General features: G+C 52.6%; 2 protein-coding genes across 2 annotated transcripts; both read right to left on the bottom strand.

The window, feature by feature from the left end:
* Positions 1–2,664: 2,664 nt before the first annotated feature.
* Klk13 (kallikrein related peptidase 13) lies at positions 2,665–10,398 on the bottom strand. The gene is made up of 6 exons (XM_048329380.1): positions 10,370–10,398; positions 9,452–9,526; positions 5,554–5,743; positions 5,004–5,272; positions 3,406–3,542; positions 2,665–2,899 (listed from the first exon to the last, which is right to left on the bottom strand). The coding sequence occupies exons 2-6, from the start codon at positions 9,501–9,503 to the stop codon at positions 2,711–2,713; spliced, it is 837 nt and encodes a 278-aa protein (XP_048185337.1). The 5' UTR covers positions 9,504–9,526; positions 10,370–10,398; the 3' UTR covers positions 2,665–2,710.
* A 4,473-nt stretch (positions 10,399–14,871) lies between these two features.
* Klk14 (kallikrein related peptidase 14) lies at positions 14,872–19,210 on the bottom strand. Its single transcript, XM_048329381.1, has 5 exons — positions 18,968–19,210; positions 18,107–18,281; positions 16,175–16,428; positions 15,791–15,927; positions 14,872–15,323 (listed from the first exon to the last, which is right to left on the bottom strand). The coding sequence occupies exons 1-5, from the start codon at positions 19,059–19,061 to the stop codon at positions 15,171–15,173; spliced, it is 813 nt and encodes a 270-aa protein (XP_048185338.1). The 5' UTR covers positions 19,062–19,210; the 3' UTR covers positions 14,872–15,170.

A 19,210-nucleotide genomic window follows, 5' to 3' on the forward strand; every position in this document is an offset into this window, starting at 1 on the left:
ACTAGGCCATATCCCCAGCCCCACACTGCTTTTTTGTTCAGATGAGGTTTTGCTAACTTTTTCTGTCTGGGCTGGCCTGAACCTGATCAAGTAATTAGGATTACAGGAGAGTAGCTGGGATCACAGGTTTGAACTACTTAGTCAGACTAGCAAGTTTTGGGTGTTTTTGTCCCTCCCCCCCCCCCCCCCCCCATCAATCATGGGACTTGAACTCATGGTCTGGGTGATGTACCTGAACTTTTTTGCTCAAGGCTAGTACTCTACCACTTTGAACCACTGCTCCACTTCCAGTTTCTCTAGCGATTAATTGAGATAAGAGTGTCACAGATTTTTCTGCCCGGGCTGGCTTTGAATAGCAATCTTCAGATCTCAGCCTCTTGAGTAGCTGACAGGTGCCTGGCTAAAATATTTTTTCAAAAATGTTTATTGGTGTATTTAGTTCTTGATTCTCAGGTAGAGAGAAAGTTGGGCCAACTAGTGGCCTAGTCCCAGTCTCTTTTTGTCCTTATTCCATTTCAATATTGTGTGTCTCCAGATATTGTGTATCACTGTGTACCTTTGGGTATTGTGTATCTTGTCCAATAACTAAAGTAATCCTTTGTCTATTTTGGTTGTCTTGTATCTTTGCTGTTATCTTGATTATTGTGTTCTTAATTGCATTTGTTATTGCAGTTCTGAGTGCTGCGGAAAAGTTGGCTTAGATGATTAGCTATTTAAAGGGCAGACCTTATCAGGTGCCAGATGATTAACTGGTTGTTTTTGTTGTTGTTGTTGTTGTTTGCCAGTCCTGGGGCTTGAACTTGGCACTGTCCCTGAGCTACTTTTGCTGAAGGTTAGCATTCTACCACTTGAGCCACAGAATCACTTCTGGCCTTTTCTGCTGATGTGGTGCTGAAGAATCAAACTCACGCATGCTAGGCAAGCACTCTACCGCTAAGCCACATTCCCAGTCTGATGGTTAGCAATTTAAAGGGCAGATATTAGCTAGGGGCCAGTGAATCCTGCCTGTACTCCTAGCTATACAGGAGGCTGAGACCTGAGGACCCCAGTTCAAAGCCAGCAAGGGCAAGAAAGTCCATGAAACTCTTATCTCCAATTAACCACAGAAAACTAGATGTGGAGCTGTGGCTCATGCAGTAGAGTATCAGCTGTGAGCAAAAGGAGCTCAGGAACAGTGTCCAAGCCCTGAGTTCAAGCCCCAAGACCAGCAAAAGAAATAAAAGGGGGAGGGGCAGATCTTATGTATACACGTGGAAATGGAGCAATGAAGCTCATGGGGAGTGAAAGGGCAGGGATGGGGGTGGGGTACGTGGTGGCTTGCCCGCATGTATGGTACATGGGGATGAAATACGGGTACAACTCACTGATGCCAGTAGAAATCACGTGTGCAAGCTCGTGGTGTTTCTTCTTCCACAGTGCTGTGCACCTGTTTATTATGGTATATTCCTACAAACTTAGAGGGAGGATGTGAGTTCAAGGCCAGCCTGGACTATATAGTGAGACCCCATCTTAGACAAAACAAAACAAAATAAAATAAATAAAGATGCTCCAAGTTTTATGACTTATTCAAAGCAGGGATTTGCATTAAGCAGATACTAGGTATAAGCACCTCACCACTCTGTTTCGGGGTCCCAGGCAGAGATTAGAGGAAGGCACACTGAGCACGGCGGGTCGCAGGACTGGTGCACGACACAGACAGAGGACAGGGGATGTGGTGGGCAGCAGAGTCCAGAATGCAGGCCCTGTGGGGCCATCACTGTAGCAGTCAGAGCGCCAGTGATGATTAGTGGGTATGGGGATTGAAAGAGGGGTGTTGGCGAGCTGGCATTGGAGAATTGGGGGTGTCAAGTGGACTGGGGCATCTGAGATCCAAACTGAGATTCTGAGGACCCAGAGTCACTGTAAGAAATTCCCTCCCTTCCCCACTCTCTCTTTTTCTTTGTCTCTTTTCCTTCCTTCCACCTTCCCTCCTCCCCTCCCTCCCTCCTTCCCTCCCTTCCTCCCTCCCTCCCTCCCTCCCTCCCTCCCTCCCTCCCTCCCTCCCTTCCTGTTTTCTCTCCCTCCTTTCCTTTCCTTTCCTTTCTTTTCCCTTCCTTCCTTCCTTCCTTCCTTCCTTCCTTCCTTCCTTCCTTCCTTCCTTCCTCTCTCTCTCTCTCTCTTTCTTTTCGTTGTGCTAGGACTTGAACTCAGAGCTTGCACACTGTCCCTGAGTTTTGTTTTGTGATTTTTTTCTCAGTTCTAGTACTCTACCACTTGAGCCACAGCTCCATTTCTGGCTTGTTTTGTTTTACTGGTTAATTGGGCATAAGGGTCTCATGGATTTTCCTGTCCCAGTTGACTTCAATCCTCAGATCTCAGCCTCCTGAGTAGCTGTGATTACAGGTGTGAGCCACCAGTGCCCAGCCTTGGTTAAGGGAAGTTGGCCAGGATGGAACATCTGGCTTTATGGCAGCTGTGGTGGTGCAGATGGAGACCAGGGGTTTTGTCCAGGTTGGGGTGCTCTATGCACATTGTGTTATGGGTATGCAGTGTCTGGGGAACACAGGCCAACAACAGGGTGCTCTTGAGACACGGAATGGGGCAGACTGCATGCCCAGACAACATAGGCCTCCGTTTCTACTGAGGCACCCTGGAGAAAAGGGACAGAGAAGGGGTGAGTGGACAGAGAGTGGGCATGGTGGAGGGGGTGGGCAGCACACCAGCCTGGCCTTTACTGTGGGCCCTTCGTCCATCTCTGCTCTTGCCGTTGGTGTTTTTGTATCGTACTGAGGATCCAATCCACGTATTTGGAGACTCGGGTGTAGACGCCAGGACGGTTGGGCTGCCCGCATGGGAAGTCTCCCCAGGAAATAATGCCGTGGAGGGTTCGGTTGCAGACCAGTGGGCCTCCAGAGTCACCCTGGGGTGGGGGTGGAGAGAGAGAGAGAGAGAGAGAGAGAGAGAGAGAGAGAGAGAGAGAGAGAGAGAGAGAGAGAGATCTTATTAGTGCAGAGATGGGGAGACTGGAGGATAGAAGATGGGGGATAGAAGATGGGACACACAGACACATGGAGTCACCAACAGAGAGAGGGAGGGAGACAGACAGAGTTCCCAAAGTATGTTTTGCACACCTGGATCCACCTGTGCCTGAAGCCCACACACTTTTGGATGTTCAGCCACAAGAGTGAGCTTTTTGCTGATTGCTTAAGGCCAGGTTGAGTTTCTGTCATTTGAAACTCAGAGCTTCCCATTTGAAACCGTAGCAGCCAGGGATCTGAGTAGGCGCTCAGTCAGAGCAGAAGCAGAAGGGGAAATCGGTTTGCCACCCTGGGCATCAGGGCAGCTCTCCATACAAAGCCCAGTGCCCCCTCCCAGAGCTGGAGGCAGATTGTTTCCTTCCAGCCCTGCCTGGCACCCAGGCCTCACCTCGCAGGAGTCCTTGCCGCCCTCCTTGGTGCCGGCACACAGCATGTTGGCGGTGATCTTCCCGGGGTAAACCTGGCGACACTCCTCATCAGAGCGCAGCTCGATGTTGGCACACTGCAGGGTTTGGGGGTAACTCACTGGGGAACAGAGAGAGGGTCTCAGGGAGCCTGTGGGGAGGAGGCTGAGCCCTGAATTTGTAAGGAGAGTAGGGTGGAAAGCATAGGAGGGCAAATGGATGGGGGTGATGGGGAAGGAAGAGAATGTAGAGAGACATGTGGGGGACTGGCAAGGGAGGACCTGGTGCAGAGGGGAAGGGAGGACCTGGGGAGACAGAGAACTGGAGGTGGGAAGAGGGGAAGGGGTGATGGGAGAGGGGGAGCTGAAGAAACTGAAAAGAGCCCAGCAGAGAGTGAGGGGCAAGGGTCGGCCTGGCTTGGCCTGCTGCTACCATGGTTTCTAGAGATCCAGACATGGTGCCGTCAGCCGTTCATGTATTTGTCAGTTGTTAATATGTAACCATATCATGGTGTGCAGTCATTCATCTATATTTACACTCCAAGCGCATTATAAATTATAATGTACATCTAGAATATGTAAATATATGTATTGTAATCCATGCAACAGGTGTATTTATAATGCGGACAATATCAGGGCTATGGGTAAATCGACAGTAGGTGTCAATATGTGTATTTCTAGATTGTAAATATACTTAATGGATAACTGATGAAATACACAGTACTCTTTGTAAATACATGTTACAACCTGAGTTGTATTTAAATTCATAACATAAACTATAGAACATAGCTTATCCATTATATAGCGGCCAGGTGCTGGTGGCTTACCACTGTAATCTTAGCTACTCTGCAGGCTGAAATCTGAAGATTACAGTTCAAAGCGAGCTGGGGCAGGAAAGCCTGTGAGATTCTAACCCCCAATAAACCACCACCAAAAAAAAAAAAAAAAAAAGACAGAAGTGTTGCTGTGGCTCAAGCCGTAGAGCACTAGCCTTGAGTGAAAATGCTCAGGGACAGAGCCCAGGCTTGAGTTCAAGCCCCAGGAGCAGCACAAAAAAAACAAAAACTTGATATAATTCTCAGTCACACAACATCAAATTATTCCTACCAATGTATGATGATGTCATACATATTTATATTTTTATTCCTAAAGGATTTACATATACTATATCCTAATATGTATAGCCTATGTATTTTATAAATAAATAATATTTATAAATATCATAAATAAGATCAGATGATTCATTTATATGTAGGTTGGAATATATAAGGTTACAATAACCTATTTACAAATAAATACAAATTTAAATCAAACATTGGTCATTTATTATTTGTCAATATATAAATATATATAGCATACAATGTTGCTTATTATTTTAGTATAGTATCTATTTATTGCTATTCATTCTCATATATAATGTTTAAATTATCTTTAAGTAGTTGCACAAGAGGGTTTGTTATCGTATACTATTATATAAATAAATGTATACAGTTACGTGTTTCATGTCTTTGTCTATGAGGAGATCCTCCCTCCTACCACTGCCTCAGTTTCCCCGGCCACTCCTGCTAGGCCTCTAGGCTTACCCTGGGGGCTGGTGGTGGTGCCCCAGCCAGACACCCGGCAGCAGGTGCCCACGGGCAGGCAGGGTTCCCGGGAGAGCGGCAGGACACGGACCTGGCCAGTGAGCTGGACGGGGTCCCGGAGCTCCAGGAGCATGATGTCGTGGTCGTGATTCAGGTGGGTGGGGCTGACCTGATACTCAGGGTGGGGGATGGAGCGGACCACCTCCCTCACCTGCTCTCCTCTCTCCCTGCGCCCCAGCGCGTGCTTGCCCAGGTGAACGGTATACCCCCTGTGAGGATGGCAAGAAGTCCTTAGGGCAGAATGCAAGCCCCCCCCATCCCCCATCCACCCAGCTTACTCCCCATCCCAGCTGCCTCTCCCTCAAACACAATCCCACCGCCAGGCCTGTCCCAGCCCAGCCTCCAGCCTCACCATTAAATCCTGCTGTGCCCCCAGGCCCCGCCCCAGCCCCTCCCCGGCACAGGCCCCGCCCCCAAGGCCCAGGTCCTGCCCCTAGGTACCTCCTCAGTCCCATCCCCAGGGCCCAGCCCCTCCCCATCCCCCACATACTCCTTCCTACAATGCGCAGCTGTGAGGACCCATCGTGCGTGCACCAGGACCCCCCCACAGAGCAGCCGGCCTCGCACCAGCAAGGCGGCCTGCCAGGGCTGGGAGTGGGGCAGACAGGTGTAGCCGCCTGGGAGAAAACCGCTGGTGCCATTGGTGCCATTGAGGATTTTGGGGTAGTCCTTGGAGATGCCTGTAAAGAAGAGAAACATTAGAAAAATGGGGTCCAAGGTGGGAATTAGGTGAGAATTGGATGACAGGGAAGAGGGTAGGATTGTCACCCTGGATACCAGGAACTGAGGACTCATTTGTTAGCCTCTGGGAGCTGCCATGTTCTATCAGGTGGAGATGAGTCAGGACAAATATTGCTTTTTTTTTCTATAGAAGAGCTAGTCCATCTGATGGGCACTGGGATGAGGATGATTCTGATAAGTAGGAGCTCAGCTTTCTCTCCATCCATGTCATCTTATCATTGTACCATCTTGGATTTCAGACTGATCTATGTTACTGCATCCATCATCCTCCATCTATCCATTCACCATCCATGCAAGCTTGCATCCATCATCATTCATTCATCACCCATCCATCCATCACCCCTCCATCCACTCATCCATCTATCCTTCCATCCATCATCTACCCATCCATTATCCATCCTTGAATCCATTCACACATCATCACCACCCATCCATCACCCAGCATCCTTTATCCATTCATCCCAACTATCCGTCCATCCATCTACGCATCATCATTCATCCATCATCCATCCACCCACTTACCCTTCACTCACTGTCCCCTACCCACCCCCAATCCAACTATTCTTCCACCTACCCATCCATTCATCATTCCTCCAACACTTATTTACTGGGTGCCTCCGTGACCTTAAAGTACCAGCACAGGTTAAGTACTCTTGCTGAACTAGCTGGAGACTCATGTCATCTACAGTCTTCTCAACCCAGGCTGTCCCTTCCTCTCTTTCCCACCACAGTGCTCAGCCCCTACCCTAGGGGTCAACTTCGCTTTCCCTCTTTCCTTTGTCATTCATAACACACAAGTCTGATGTACTCGATGTCCTGACAATCCACTTCTCCCCATATCCTGTCACCATCTTGGGACAAATCCTGTCTGATGATTATGTCAGCACCCTAAATGTTTATACCTTTGCAGTCCTCCAACCCAGTCTTCTCCATCCCTCCCTTCTTCTCCCCCTTTTTCCGCCCTCTCTTCCTTCTTTCCTTTTCCACCACCTTGACTGTAAGCTTCCTTGACAAGAGATGCCTTCACTAATTGGAGTGCCATCCTTCAGGCTCAGTGCTGGACCCAGCACACAGTGAGTCCTCAGTAAGTGAACCATGTCTGTGCCAAGCCCTGTGTCTAGTAATGGGGCACAGCTGTGGGCAGTGCAGCATAGAGTCTAGTCATGAACATGCTGTTTTTTTTTTTTAAATCGCACCACCTTGTACAAATTACCAGCCTCAGTTTCCCCAGCCAAGGAGTATGGGCATCCCTTCATGTCTGTGGGTCTGTAAGGGAGACACCAGACACTCCAGGCCCTGAATACAGGGGTGCTCCAGGCACTCTATAAACCTACACACATCCTCCCTTCCAGCTCCAATCACTTCTGATGATTTATGAAGCCTCGTAAAATCCAACTGCTTTGTAAACAGTTGGCTCCACAGAGCTGAGGGACGGATGCCAGGGAGAAAAGGCCCAGGCATGCTCAGCACTGGTGCCCTTTTTCCCACCCCGAAGTGTTTTCCATCTGCAGTTGGTTGATCCCTTGGGTGAGGAAGTGCAGATAGGAGGTGCTGATGAACAGCAGGTAGGGGGTGCTGTGTCGTTACAGGGCCCAGGAACACCCTGAGTTCCAATCACACAGCACACGTGGAAACTTCATACTAATTATTAGCTAGGATGGGAGCCCTTGTTCCCCCTGACCAGCTTCTTGCTCACACAGTGAGCCCTGGGACTGGACCCCACCTGCCTTGGAGTTAGGGGTGGGAGTGACTTAAATTGCAACCCAGTTCTTTCTGTCTGTCTTTGTCTCTGTCTACTTCTCTCTTTCTCTTTCTTTCTTCCTCTTTCACTCTTTCTTTCTCTTTTTGGTGCTGATACTGGGATTTCAACTTAGAGCCTGGGCACTGTTCCTTAGCTGATTCCATTCTCAGATCTCAGCCTCCTGAGTCCTAGCTAGGACTACAGGCATGAGCCACCGTGAGCCAGGTGTCTGGCTTTGGTCTTCACTTTTAACATCAGGTGAAGACAGACTTTTTTTTTTTTTTAATTCAGGAGCAAAACACCTGAAATGCATTAAGTTATTTACTAAATAGCAATATTTAAGAGTCCAAAAACAAAGAGCAAAATAGCTGTGGTTTCAGATGGTCCAGCCAAGCAAACATACACTAGGATTTACTGTCATTATTTCATTTGCCTTCTATTTATTTTGAAGCTGGAGAGTGAAGTCTGTTCAGAACAATGATGTAAATATTACTTCGTAATGTTCTTTTGTTTCAGCTAAAAAAAAAAAAGGGAGAATTGATGGCTCACACCTGTAATCCTAGCTACCCTTTTATTTGTATTTTGTTTATAATATGGCTTACTGACTTTGCCTGGCTGGCCTGGAACTCCCCATCTTCCTGCTTCCTCCTCTCAAGCCACTGGGATTACAGGCGTGTACTGCCACGCCTGGCGTTGAGCTGACTTTAAGAAGCTCATTAGGGACAGAAGCCACGAAGATGGCTTACAGGTCTTTGAGCCCAGGACATGATGGTCAGGGCGGACAGCCTGGATTAGGATCCTGACTCAGGCCTCTCTGTGTCCTCCTGTCTCCTAGTCTCAGGATTTCCAGCCACGAAATGGGCGTAATTATCAAGCACCTACCTCATCAGGCTGTTTAGGATTTTACAAGACACAGCATGTGGGCTCACAGCCCAGGGTGCAGCAGCAGGAGAGGGAGGGAGGGAATCCTGGGAGTGCAGCTGCCCCACCTCTGGCCAAGGTGCTAGGTACAGGGTGCCAGGCGCTTGGACCTCCCTCCCTCTGTCTACCTGCAGAGCCTTTGGGAGGTCCTGCAGACTGGGAACTTGTGCTGTATCTCTCTAGCCGCCCCCCACCCCCCTCGCTCCTCAAACCTTCACCTCACCTCCCTAATTAATTATTAGCTAATTATTTGAGTAATTGCTTGAATAATGTCTGCATCTCTGCCAGCTAGCCTGTGGGCGCCAAAGGCAGTCACAATGGTGTATCTCTGTGTGTCGAGATAGCAGCCAGCACAGTGCCCAGTGTTTAAGAGCTGCTTACATAAGGAACGAATGAATGAGTGAGTGAATGAATGATGCGTGCGTGCCTTCACTGAGTTGCCAGAGGCCTTGCCTGCAAAGGCAGGGAAGGGTGTTTCAGATATGAAGCAAGGCATCTTTGGGGACAAATTTTGGGTGGAGTCACCCCAAGGATTAAGGTTAGAACAAAGTAGAAGGTTCTGGAAGGATCTGAGAATGGAGAGTGGGACAAATCGGGCCCAAGTGTTCCCCCCATTTTCCTAGGCTTGGGGTGAAAGCTTGGGAGGACTCCATCTTATAGAAGAAACCACCCACGTGGGCACCTGCAAACCCGGTGACTGGCTCAAAAACCGCAGCATCAGCATTTGAACTCGAGTTCTCCTGGCTGTCAGGGAGGCCCACCCGGCCTGGGGCTTGGCATGCTGCCCTGGGGACCCCCCTCCGAGCTGGCTCACCCAAGAGGTCAGAGGTGAAGGAAGTGGGGGGGTCAGTGGGGCCACCCCAGTTGGCAAGCAGGTCAAGCAGGGTCAGGCTGCCGTGTGGGGGCAGGAGGGGTGGAGCTGGGGGCCCCACACCCCCTCCCCTGGCCTGGCACCCCTGTCCCCTGCTGCCACCCCCATACTTACCCCCTGACAGGGTCAGGGTCAGGCAAGCCACGATGGCGGCCAGGGGCCACATGACAACTCTGGAATGTTCGGGGCCTGGGGAGAGATTGAGGGGTGCAGTGAGGAGGGAGCCTGGACCCTTCCATACCTCTGAAGCTCTACACTTGAGCTTCCAGCCTTGAACTTCATTAATTCCTGCAACCTGCCCATCCCCCAACTGCAGCCATAGGGTGGGGGCGGGGAGGGGCGTGTGCACCGGGGCCCACCTATGCCCTCCCTCCCTCCCCCCCTCCCCCCAACCTCCTGCACGCCCAGCACGGGGTCCTGCCCCCCTCTCCATCCCTAGTCCTGGACCCCCTCTCTGGCGTGGTCCTCACCGGGGTATGCTGTCCTTCAGGTCTTTTCTCCATCATCTCCCTGCACCTGCGCCCACCTCCACCGAAGTCCGCCACCTCGCAGGCTCAGCTGCCCCGCATGTTCCCGGTGTCCCCCTTCCCTCCCCTCCCAGCCCCCCCCCCCCCATGGCCCTACCTGAGTGAGGGCCCCCAGAGGAGAGCTCAGCGCCAGCTGCCTCCAACTTCAGCCCTGGCCCATGGCTTTTAACCCCTGCACTCCCTCCCCCAGCGCTCAGTTTCCCGGTGCTGACTCCCCCTCTCCACCCCCCGACGGCTCCGGCACCCCCAGCCTGGGCTGGTCCCCGGCGGGGCGGGGCCCAGAGGACAGGCTGGGACCGGGGCCTGGACCCGCCCACACCGCGTGAACCCACTGTGAACTTCCCGGCAGGCCCAGGGCCAAGGGGGAGCCCCCCTTCCTGATCCCCATCTTGCAGGGCATCTCCAGCCTAGCCTCCGTGGCCCTCCTCCACACACCTCGCCAGGCCCCCACCCCCTCTTACTTCTGAACCCCAATCCCCAGTTATCACCTCTGACCCCTTCTCACCCGAAATTTAGAGATGCCAACCGTGTTCCATCACCCCCGTTCCGAAGGACAGGAGGCTGCGGCCGGGCACGAGGCGTGGACAGGGGCAGGTGCCCAGGCTGGCCTCACATCCGGATCCGGACTGGGGAGCAATTGGGGTCAGTATGCCTTTAGGGGCAGATCCGAGGGGTGAGGGAGTCCCGGAAGGGAGGTGGGGAGGGAACGGGTTCTGGGGGCTGAGGGGGGGGGGGAGGAAGGAGGAAGAGGTGGTGGTTGGGGATCGTGGGCGTCTTCTGGAACTGTGGCCGGGTGGGGCCCATACATTAACCCCAGGGGGTGGAGGGGGCAGGGTTAGGGATTAGGAGGACAGAGGTGGGGTCAGAATTTGGAAAGAAGCCAAGGCTGGAAAGAGACACCTGGTGTCATCAGTCAGATGTCGGTACAGGCAGTGGGGAACAGATAGTGGGGTTCAGGTAATGGCTTGGTTTTGCACGGACCCTGGTGTCTCTCCATATTCTGGGAGTTTGGAATGATCTCCAAATCTAGTGCTAAAAGAGACTTTTGAAACAAAGTTCTAATTACAAGTCTCACATCTACCCAATGAACGAGTCAAATTTGATTGGTGGGAATGGAAGGGGACTCATAGTTTATATTAGGTGGGGGTTGTTCAAATGATATCATATGCATCTATGGAATTGTCACAGTGAAAACTCCTTTGTGCTAGTAATACATGCTAAAAATATTTGGGGAAAAAAGATTTGAGGCTTTTGTCAAGCATGGTAGTACACACACACACACACACACACACACCACACACCTGTAATCCCAGCATTTAGGTGGTAGAGGTAGAAGGATCGTGAGTTCAAGGCCAGCCTGGGCTACACAACACAACTCTTGTCTCAGGGGGAACAAAAGGTGTTTATCTTGACTTACCATGAAGTGCCAGTACCAGTAAGATCTGAAGAAAAACCACACACATAGATGCAATATGGCAGTGTGTGTAAAAGTGCTTTATTCCACATGGTGGTGTGTGGGTGTCGGTGGTGGTTAATTATATTTTCACCTGACAAAATTTGTTTTCCTGGTTTTGGACAAGAATAATTTGTATTGCTATTAGTGATCTACACTTTAAAGTTGTCCTGTCACTCGTTGACAAATAAAACATACCACAAAATCAAAAGAGTGTTCTACTATTTTTTTTTTCACGAAAACACTATTTCAAAGCCTTTCATCAGGAAAATGAATTGAGTTCAATACAGAATCTGAGCCAAGTGCTGGTGACTCACACGTGCAGTCCAACTACTCAGTAGGCTGAGATCCAACGATCAGCCAGCCCTGGCAGGAAAGTTCCGGAGACCCTTATCTCCATTGAACCACCCAAAATGAACAAACAAACAAGCAAAATAAACCAGGTGGAAGTGGAGCTGTGGCTCACATGGTAAAGTGCTAGCTTTGAATGAAATAGCTAAGGAACAGTGAATGGCCAAGGCCATGAGTTCAAGCCCCAGAACCAGCACACACACACACACACACACACACACACACACACACACGAACGCATGCATGTACACACACGCACGCACCAGTATCTGAAGAGAATTTGTGGTCAGCATTCTGGGATTTTGCTGGCAGACACTAAGGAAGTCAACCAGCGAGGGGAGCACAGGGAAGGGGTGGGTTTGGGGGATCTAGAGGTGAGGAGGGTGGGGGCTGCGGGTGGTAGCTGGGGGGAAGGTCTGGCTGCTGACAGGGGTTCTCCTTGCGGGGGGGGGGGCGCTGGATACTGGGGTGTTGACATGGGGTTGCCTGGGGCTGCTTGGGGGAGCAGGGGCTGTGGGGTCGGAGTGGGGACTGGTCACGGCAACGGGGTCCTGTGACTGTCTGAGAGAGGCTCCTGGGAGTCCTCACCCTCTGCTCCCTCCGCCTCCTAGGGCCGGACTCTGAGTGGGCGACCAGTTCATTCCTGCAGAGCAGAGCTGGGTTCAGGTGGGGTGAAAAGGGAGGCTGCTGGGTGACTTGAGGTGACGGGGTTGCTTGGGCAGTTTGGGGTACCTGTGCCCTCTTGTGGCCCTAGCCCCAATGCTTCCAGAAAAGCTTTCTCATTTTGGGAGAGGCTGGAGGCTCAGAGTTGAGGTGGCTGGCTGGTTTGGGCATTTGCCGAGGGGTGAGTGCCAGGTCAGCGTGGAGGTGAGGGTGCTGGGTGTCTCGCGAGGTCATGGACCCACTGAGGGCTGGGCACCTCCGCCCCCTCACCTGATTATCAAGACAACAAGGATCCCACGGCTGGAAGTCACATCGAGGCTGGCCCCGATCCAGGCACCATCTCTCACACATCCCCGCCTCTCCCTTGCACAGAGCAGGTCCGGAGAAAGGTGGACTGGGACTAGAAAAAGAGACGGCATCCCTGATGGTTCAGCCTGTGGAAGCGGAGGGTGTGAGATCCCAGGGGATGACTGCCCCATGCCTCAGTTTCCCTGTGGGTCAAGTGGCCCGGGGCATGACATCTGCTGCATTAAATGAGCTATATCATCCTCTGAAGGAGATTAGGAGCTGTCCCAGTAAGGACTGGGGACCCCGGTGAGGTACACTGAGTTAATAAACAAAGGCAGAGATGGAGGCCAGCCAAAGCTCCCAGAAGAGGCCTCACCCTAGCTTGGCTTCAAAATGGGATTCTTTGTCAAGCAGAAACTGGAAGTTCTGGTTGGAATTGCTGGTTGGGTGGAGAAAGTCAGGCCCCACACCCAGGCCGTGGAGGAGGAGGAGCCCCCCCCCCCTGCACGTGTGAAGGGAGGGGGAGACCAGGAGAGACACCAAGGGAAGAAGACACAGAGAGGGACGCACAGGGTGGACCGCAGGGAGCCCAGCCCACAGGCACAGGGGTCCATGATGATGAGACATCCAGGGAGGCGGGACTCCTGGAGAAATGGATGGATTGTTTTTTTTCTGGAATGGGGTTGGCATTTCTTGGGGTTCTGGTCCCCTGCCTTTCCACATCCACACACGGCACCACCCGACTAGCAAAGGTTACACCGTCCACCTCGCCAGCTCCCTGTGTCTGTGCACAGGTCCTGTGCTCTCTTGTTTTCTTCAATTGGCCCAGTGTCCCATCCACTCACAGCCTCTCAAGGGCGTTATATTCTAGCTAGCAGTTAGCTGTCTTGCAACTATCAGTTTGTGTGTGTGTGTGTGTGTGTGTGTGTGTGTGTGTGCGCGCGCACGCACGTGAGCGCATGCATACACCAGTCCTGGGGCTTGAACTCAGGGCCTGGGCACTGTCCCAGAGCTTTTCCTCTCCAGGCTCAGTGCTCTACCATTTGAGCTACAGTTCTACTTCCAGCCTTTTGGTGGTTTGTTGGCGATAGAGTCTCCCAGATTTTCCTACCTGAGTTGGGTTTGAACTGAGATCCTCACATATCAACCTCTGGAATAGCTAGGATTACAGGCATGAGCCACGGTACTCAGCTACCAAGTATGAACTTTTTAAGGCAGTCTCATGGGTACCCATACATGCTGTGATTTCCCCTGCATTTCCGTAGCAGAACAAGGTTTGTGTATGAGCTGGTAATGGAACTTGAACTCGCTCACTAGCTCCTCCTCCTCTGGGTGTGGCACCAGCTTCTCCTGTTCTTCCTGGTGTCTCCACGGTGGAAGCCTCCTAGGACTCCATGCTTGGGCCCGTGTGATCTCATCTCATCTTCCGGCGTTACGTGCCATCCTCATGCCACTGACACCCCCCACCCCCCTGTAATTTAACATCTCTGCCAGCCAGACCTTGCTCTTGAACGTTTGTCTTCACATCCAGCTACCCACTCAACATCTCCATGTTTAAACCCAAACTCCATTGCTTTTGTGTTATCTGCATGCTTCTCTCCGGACCCTAGTTTGCTCTGCTAGGGAATCACATACTCCTTTCATTACTGAACTAAAACTTTGGTCTCTCTTGAATTCCTCTGCACACATCCAACTTGTGTGCGGGGATGTGCGTGCATGCACCAGTACTGAGACTTGAACTCAGGGCCTGGGTGCTGTCCCTGAGCATTTTTCCTTCAATACCAGTGTTCTTCTACTTGAGCCACAGCCCCTTCCAGCTTTTTAGTGGCTATTGGAGATACCTGACTCAAACTTCCCTGCCCAGGCTGGCTTTCTACCCCACTCCTCACATCTCAGCCTCCTGAGTAGCTAGGATTATAGGCATGAGTCACTGGGCCTGGCTGACAGAATGGCTTTGTCAGGACTTGAACTTGTGTGATTCATTCACACTTTCCTGAGGCTTGACAGGGTTGGGGCACCTTGTGTCCATTTGTTTCTTGTCTAGAACTCAGAGGAATTCTGCCCTGGGTCCCACTGTGGGCTTGGCTCGACCCTGACGCTCTGAGCTGCATGGCTGGTGGGGTGCAGACCCCAGGAAGCAGCTCAGCCCCCTCCCCACTCAGCCCCCTGTCGGGACACAACAGGCCACTGTGGATGTGCCTTCAATAAACCGGGCAAAGGGGGTGAATGAAACCCGAGACAGTTCCCTTTTTGTTAGCATTTATTTCAATTTTAGACACATGGAAGATTTTGAAAAGTGTCTTCTTTGGAGCATTTGTGTGGCTGCTTCAGAGCCCAAAGGGGGGGTCTTGAAACATGACAGTGATATTTGAGGTGCAGAGAGAAAACCTAAGCCATTGCTTCCCAGACTGGGATGGGGTGGGGCACAGCAGCCAGAAGTGAAAGTCAGGATCGTGGAAGTGGGGGTTCCTGGTCTGAGGGGGGGAGGCTAGGCCTGGACCCCTGGGTCTGAGGACACAGAGGGACCACTGACAAGCAGTCGCTTGGGGGATCAGGGGCGCTGAATGATGCTCTGGATCCAGCCGAGGTGCCTGCACAGGTTGGTGTAGACTCCGGGGTACCCACGCATGGCACAGCGCTCCATCCCCCAGGACACGAGGCCGTGGAGCTGCCCCTCGCACACCAGGGGCCCCCCAGAGTCACCCTGGTGGGGGGCAGAGACAGAATCAGGCTGAGGCCATGGGAGGGAAGCTGAGGGAGACTCAACCTCCCACCCCAGTCCCAGTCTCAGGCCCCAGAGAGGCACGGCTTCTCTTCCCTGGACCTGCACTTGTGTCCCACGCTGGTGGCCCCCACCTCCCCACCATGTCTGTCACGTGCGGGTCCTGGCTCCTTCACCTTCTCTCTGTCTGCAGAATGCTATCTTCATTCCTTCTGCCTCTGCCCCTCTCAGAGATGGTCGCTGGTGTCCGAACACACCAGGCACCCTCACTCCGTGCTTTCCCTGGCCTTGCTCACCACCTCCCCTGCTTGCTATCTGAGGAGCTGGGGTGTGGATGTGTCCCAGGGCCCTGGGTTTCTGTTCCCTGCATCTCCACTGGCCCTCGGCTCTTGGGGGCCTTGGTGCTCTTCCCCAGACAGGGCCTCCCACAGCACGGGGACCTGCCTCACCTGACAAGAGTCCTTCCCGCCCTGGGGGACGCCAGCGCACACCATGTTGGACGTGATGGCTCCAGAATAGGCCTGGCGGCAGGCCTGCTCCGAAAAGATGCTGACGTTCACACAGCGCAGGGTGGGGGGGAAATTGGCTGTGGGGACACAGGGGGTCAACACTGGGGCATACCCCACGCGGGGACCCAGCCTCCTCCTTCAGACCCAGGAGTCCAGGCCCCAACCTCCTCCCTCAGACCCAAGAACCCATACCCCAGCCTCCTCCCTCAGATCCAGTTTCCAGACCCCAGCCTCCTCCTTCAGACCCAGGCTCCAGACCCCAGCCCTCTGCTGGCATACTGAGGAGGTGCCCAGCTGCATCTCCCCAGGATGCTACGTTCTTACCGATGGGGCTGGAGGTGGTCCCCCAGCCCGACACCCGGCACGGTGTTCCAGGGCTGGCACAAGTGGAGGCCAGTGCAATGGGCCGCACGGCCCTCCCCAGCGGGACCGCCCTTTCCAGCTCCAGCAGCATGAGGTCATTGTCGTGGGTGCGGGGATTGTACTGGGGGTGCGGCACCTGGCGAACCACACGCCGGATCTGCTGGGTGGCCTCCCACCGTCTCAAGTTGTGCTTTCCCAGGGCCACGTGAAGGATCCTGGCCCAGAACCCCGAGAGTAACATGGCTTAGAGCCCACCCAGAGACCCTCCTCCTCTCCCACCCATTCCCTTCCCTGGTGTGGAGACTTCCTCTGCAACTAGCTTGCCCTGGTCTCACCCGGCCCAGCCTCGCCCTGCCTCACTCTGCCTCACCGGAGGCCGACTCCCCTCTCACACTGCGCTTGAGTTCCGAGCTTTGGTGGAAGGTGATGCTTTGAGTTCTCTCGGCTTTGTCCCTGGGGCTTTGAAGACTTCTACACTTTGAGTTCTTAATAAGCCTCTACATTCTAGCTTTAGGCTTTCCATCAGAATCCATATGCTAACATAGGCCCTGTGCTGGTTCTAGTCTGGCCTCTGAGTTCTAAATTCTAGAGACTCTAGTCTAGATTCTAGAGCATCCAGACCACGACATAACTTCTAGATTCTGCTTTTTTTTCTTTTTTCCAGAGCTAAGGACCGAACTCAGGGCCTTGTGCTCTCCAGGCAGGCGCTCTTCCCCTGAGCTAACTCCCTAGCCCAACTTCTAGATTGTGATGTGAGCTTCTGGCTTTAGGATGAGCTAAGAGTTCTCCTCTGACTGGCCTCTGTGGTGTGACTTCAGTTTGGGTTCTGGATTTTGGTGAAGGCTTCCGGAGTAGGCTGAGGTTCCATAGCAAGAGATCTCTAGGTGATCTAGATTACAGGTGTTGGAACATGGTAGGAACTTTCATCCAGATCAAGTTCTGCAGTGAGCTCCTCTTTTCTAGATTACACTCTTGGTTATGATCTAGTGTGAACTCTTGGTTCTAGGAGACTCTATTTCTGAGTGAATAATAGGTTGCTGTTTTGGCTATTGATTCTCACTCTGGTCTGAGCCCCAGACTTTAAGATGAAGTTGTAAATCTTGATAGAGCTCTAGATCATGTCCAGGATCAGAGGAACTAAAAGCTGGATTTTGTTCTGGGCTGTATATTACTCTTGATGCTCTCTGAGCTTCATTCTCTGTTCTGGATTGAGCTTTACTTTCGGGTGTTAGTCTGGCTATAGGCGACCATGTAAGCTGGACTTTGACGTCAAGACTGGGGTGCAGAATCTGGGAGGGGCTCCTAGTTCTTAAGAGTCTTTAGATTATGGTCTCTATTTTGGGAAAGAAATTCTAAGCAGCACTCAGGGTGCTGAGATGCTCAAAGAGGAGCTGTAGGTTCAACTCCAAGCTCAGCCTTACTTAGATCAGGAATGAGTTTCAGGTTCCAACTCAATATCCTTACAGCTATGAGATATGTTCTAGACTTGGGGGTAGTCTATGTTCTGAACTGGATTCTGGGTTCTAGGTAGTGCTCTGAGATCCCGTGCCCTGGATCTAGAAGGGATCTGGAATAGATTGGCCCACAGGCCCCTTGTTCTGTTCTACATCGCTGAGAGGTTCTGAACTGCCGGGGTAGATTTCGTTGAGAAAAGAAAAAACACGTTTGTTCTGGGTTCAAGAATTCTAGTTTGATTCTATCTTCTGAGCTTTGCCTTTCCTTCTAGGTTCTTCAGTAGACAGCACCACCACCACCACCACCACCACCACCACCACCACCAACCCCCCCCCCCCCCCCCCCGCGTGGCTACCATGTGCTCTGGTTCTTGGCTGAGTTCTGGGGCTCAAGACTCTGGGACACACTTGGTGTAGGCCCAGAGGGAGGGTCACTCACGGGCGGGAGCAGTGGGAGGCGGTGATGACCCACTTGTTGGATAGCAGGGACCCTCCACACAAGAAGCGCATCCCTGGGCCGGCCAGCAGCGCCACCTGCCACGGCTGCGAGTTCGGCACGCACGTGTAGCCGCCAATGATCCTGTGGTCATCCTCTGCCGGGCTCTGTGCCCAGGCTAGGAGTAGACAGGCCGAGCAAGTGACCCAATTCTCTCCAACCCAACCACCCTTGCACGGGCCCCCAAACTCCCAAGTCTCCCACTTCTCTGTGCCCAACATTTTCTTAACATAACTAGCAAGGGTAGCTCTTATTTTTCAGGTACTGGGGATTGAACTCAGGACCTCATGTGGCTCTGCCACTAGAGCCATAGCTCTGGTGTCCAGACCCAGGTTGTTCCAGATCTTTCCCTCAGTGACCTTTCCCTGGAACGATGATGCCCATGGTGCCCTCGTCCTGGCTGCCTCCACAGGGCGCTGAGGCCCACAGGCTGATGGGTACTTTCACCCTTCCGTCCTGCTCCCCAGAGTTGCTCCGGGACACCCTCCTCCCATGATCCTACCCCTCAGTCCCCCTCCACCCACCCTCCCACCACAACCATCATTGCCAGATCATTTGTGCCCCACTGTGACCAAGCAGAGTCCTGGGTGCCACCATTTGACAGGACCCATTCAAGTACCCTGGAGGCCCCCAATTCTTTACTCACCTCTTCCACCCCCTCCGACTGCCTCCTCTGGGACCCCAGCATTTCCTACAAGCTCCCCCAACTCACAGTGAGGACAGCCTCCACCCCCAAACTGGCCCCTGTTCTGTATGACCAGGATTCCCCCAGCATCCACTCCAGAAGTTTCCTTGCTCTCTTACCTCCAGCCAAGATGTGGAGTGCTGCCAGAAGAAGGAACATTCTAGCAGATGCAGGTAGAAGGTGGGAGAGAAGGAATCTGCCCCCCAGAGACATGGAGGCAGGACAGACTGGAGGATGGATGAGTGGTGGGGTTGGGGGTCCTCAGGTGGGGATGAAGGACAAGGATGCTTGGTCAGGTCCCTCCTGTGTGGTGCAAGGAAGTGGGGTGGTGTCTCCCCAGCCACGCCAGCAAAGCCTTTTAT

Source organism: Perognathus longimembris, chromosome 20 (genome assembly GCF_023159225.1).
Source record: "Perognathus longimembris pacificus isolate PPM17 chromosome 20, ASM2315922v1, whole genome shotgun sequence".
NCBI classification, from domain to species: domain Eukaryota; kingdom Metazoa; phylum Chordata; class Mammalia; order Rodentia; family Heteromyidae; genus Perognathus; species Perognathus longimembris.

What these genes read in the sequence shown, in the direction of transcription:
- Klk14 (XM_048329381.1), bottom strand. Translation starts at nt 19,061, where the DNA reads ATGTCTCTGGGGGGCAGATTCCTTCTCTCCCACCTTCTACCTGCATCT. An exon ending in GCCTCCCACTGCTCCCGCCC is followed by an intron (nt 16,429 to 18,106) that starts GTGAGTGACCCT and finishes GTTCTGGGCCAG; the next exon opens with GATCCTTCACGTGGCCCTGG. An exon ending in GACCACCTCCAGCCCCATCG is followed by an intron (nt 15,928 to 16,174) that starts GTAAGAACGTAG and finishes GTGTCCCCACAG; the next exon opens with CCAATTTCCCCCCCACCCTG.
- Klk13 (XM_048329380.1), bottom strand. Translation starts at nt 9,503, where the DNA reads ATGTGGCCCCTGGCCGCCATCGTGGCTTGCCTGACCCTGACCCTGTCA. An exon ending in GACCCTGACCCTGTCAGGGG is followed by an intron (nt 5,744 to 9,451) that starts GTAAGTATGGGG and finishes TCTTCTTTACAG; the next exon opens with GCATCTCCAAGGACTACCCC. An exon ending in GCTGCGCATTGTAGGAAGGA is followed by an intron (nt 5,273 to 5,553) that starts GTATGTGGGGGA and finishes CCATCCTCACAG; the next exon opens with GGGGTATACCGTTCACCTGG.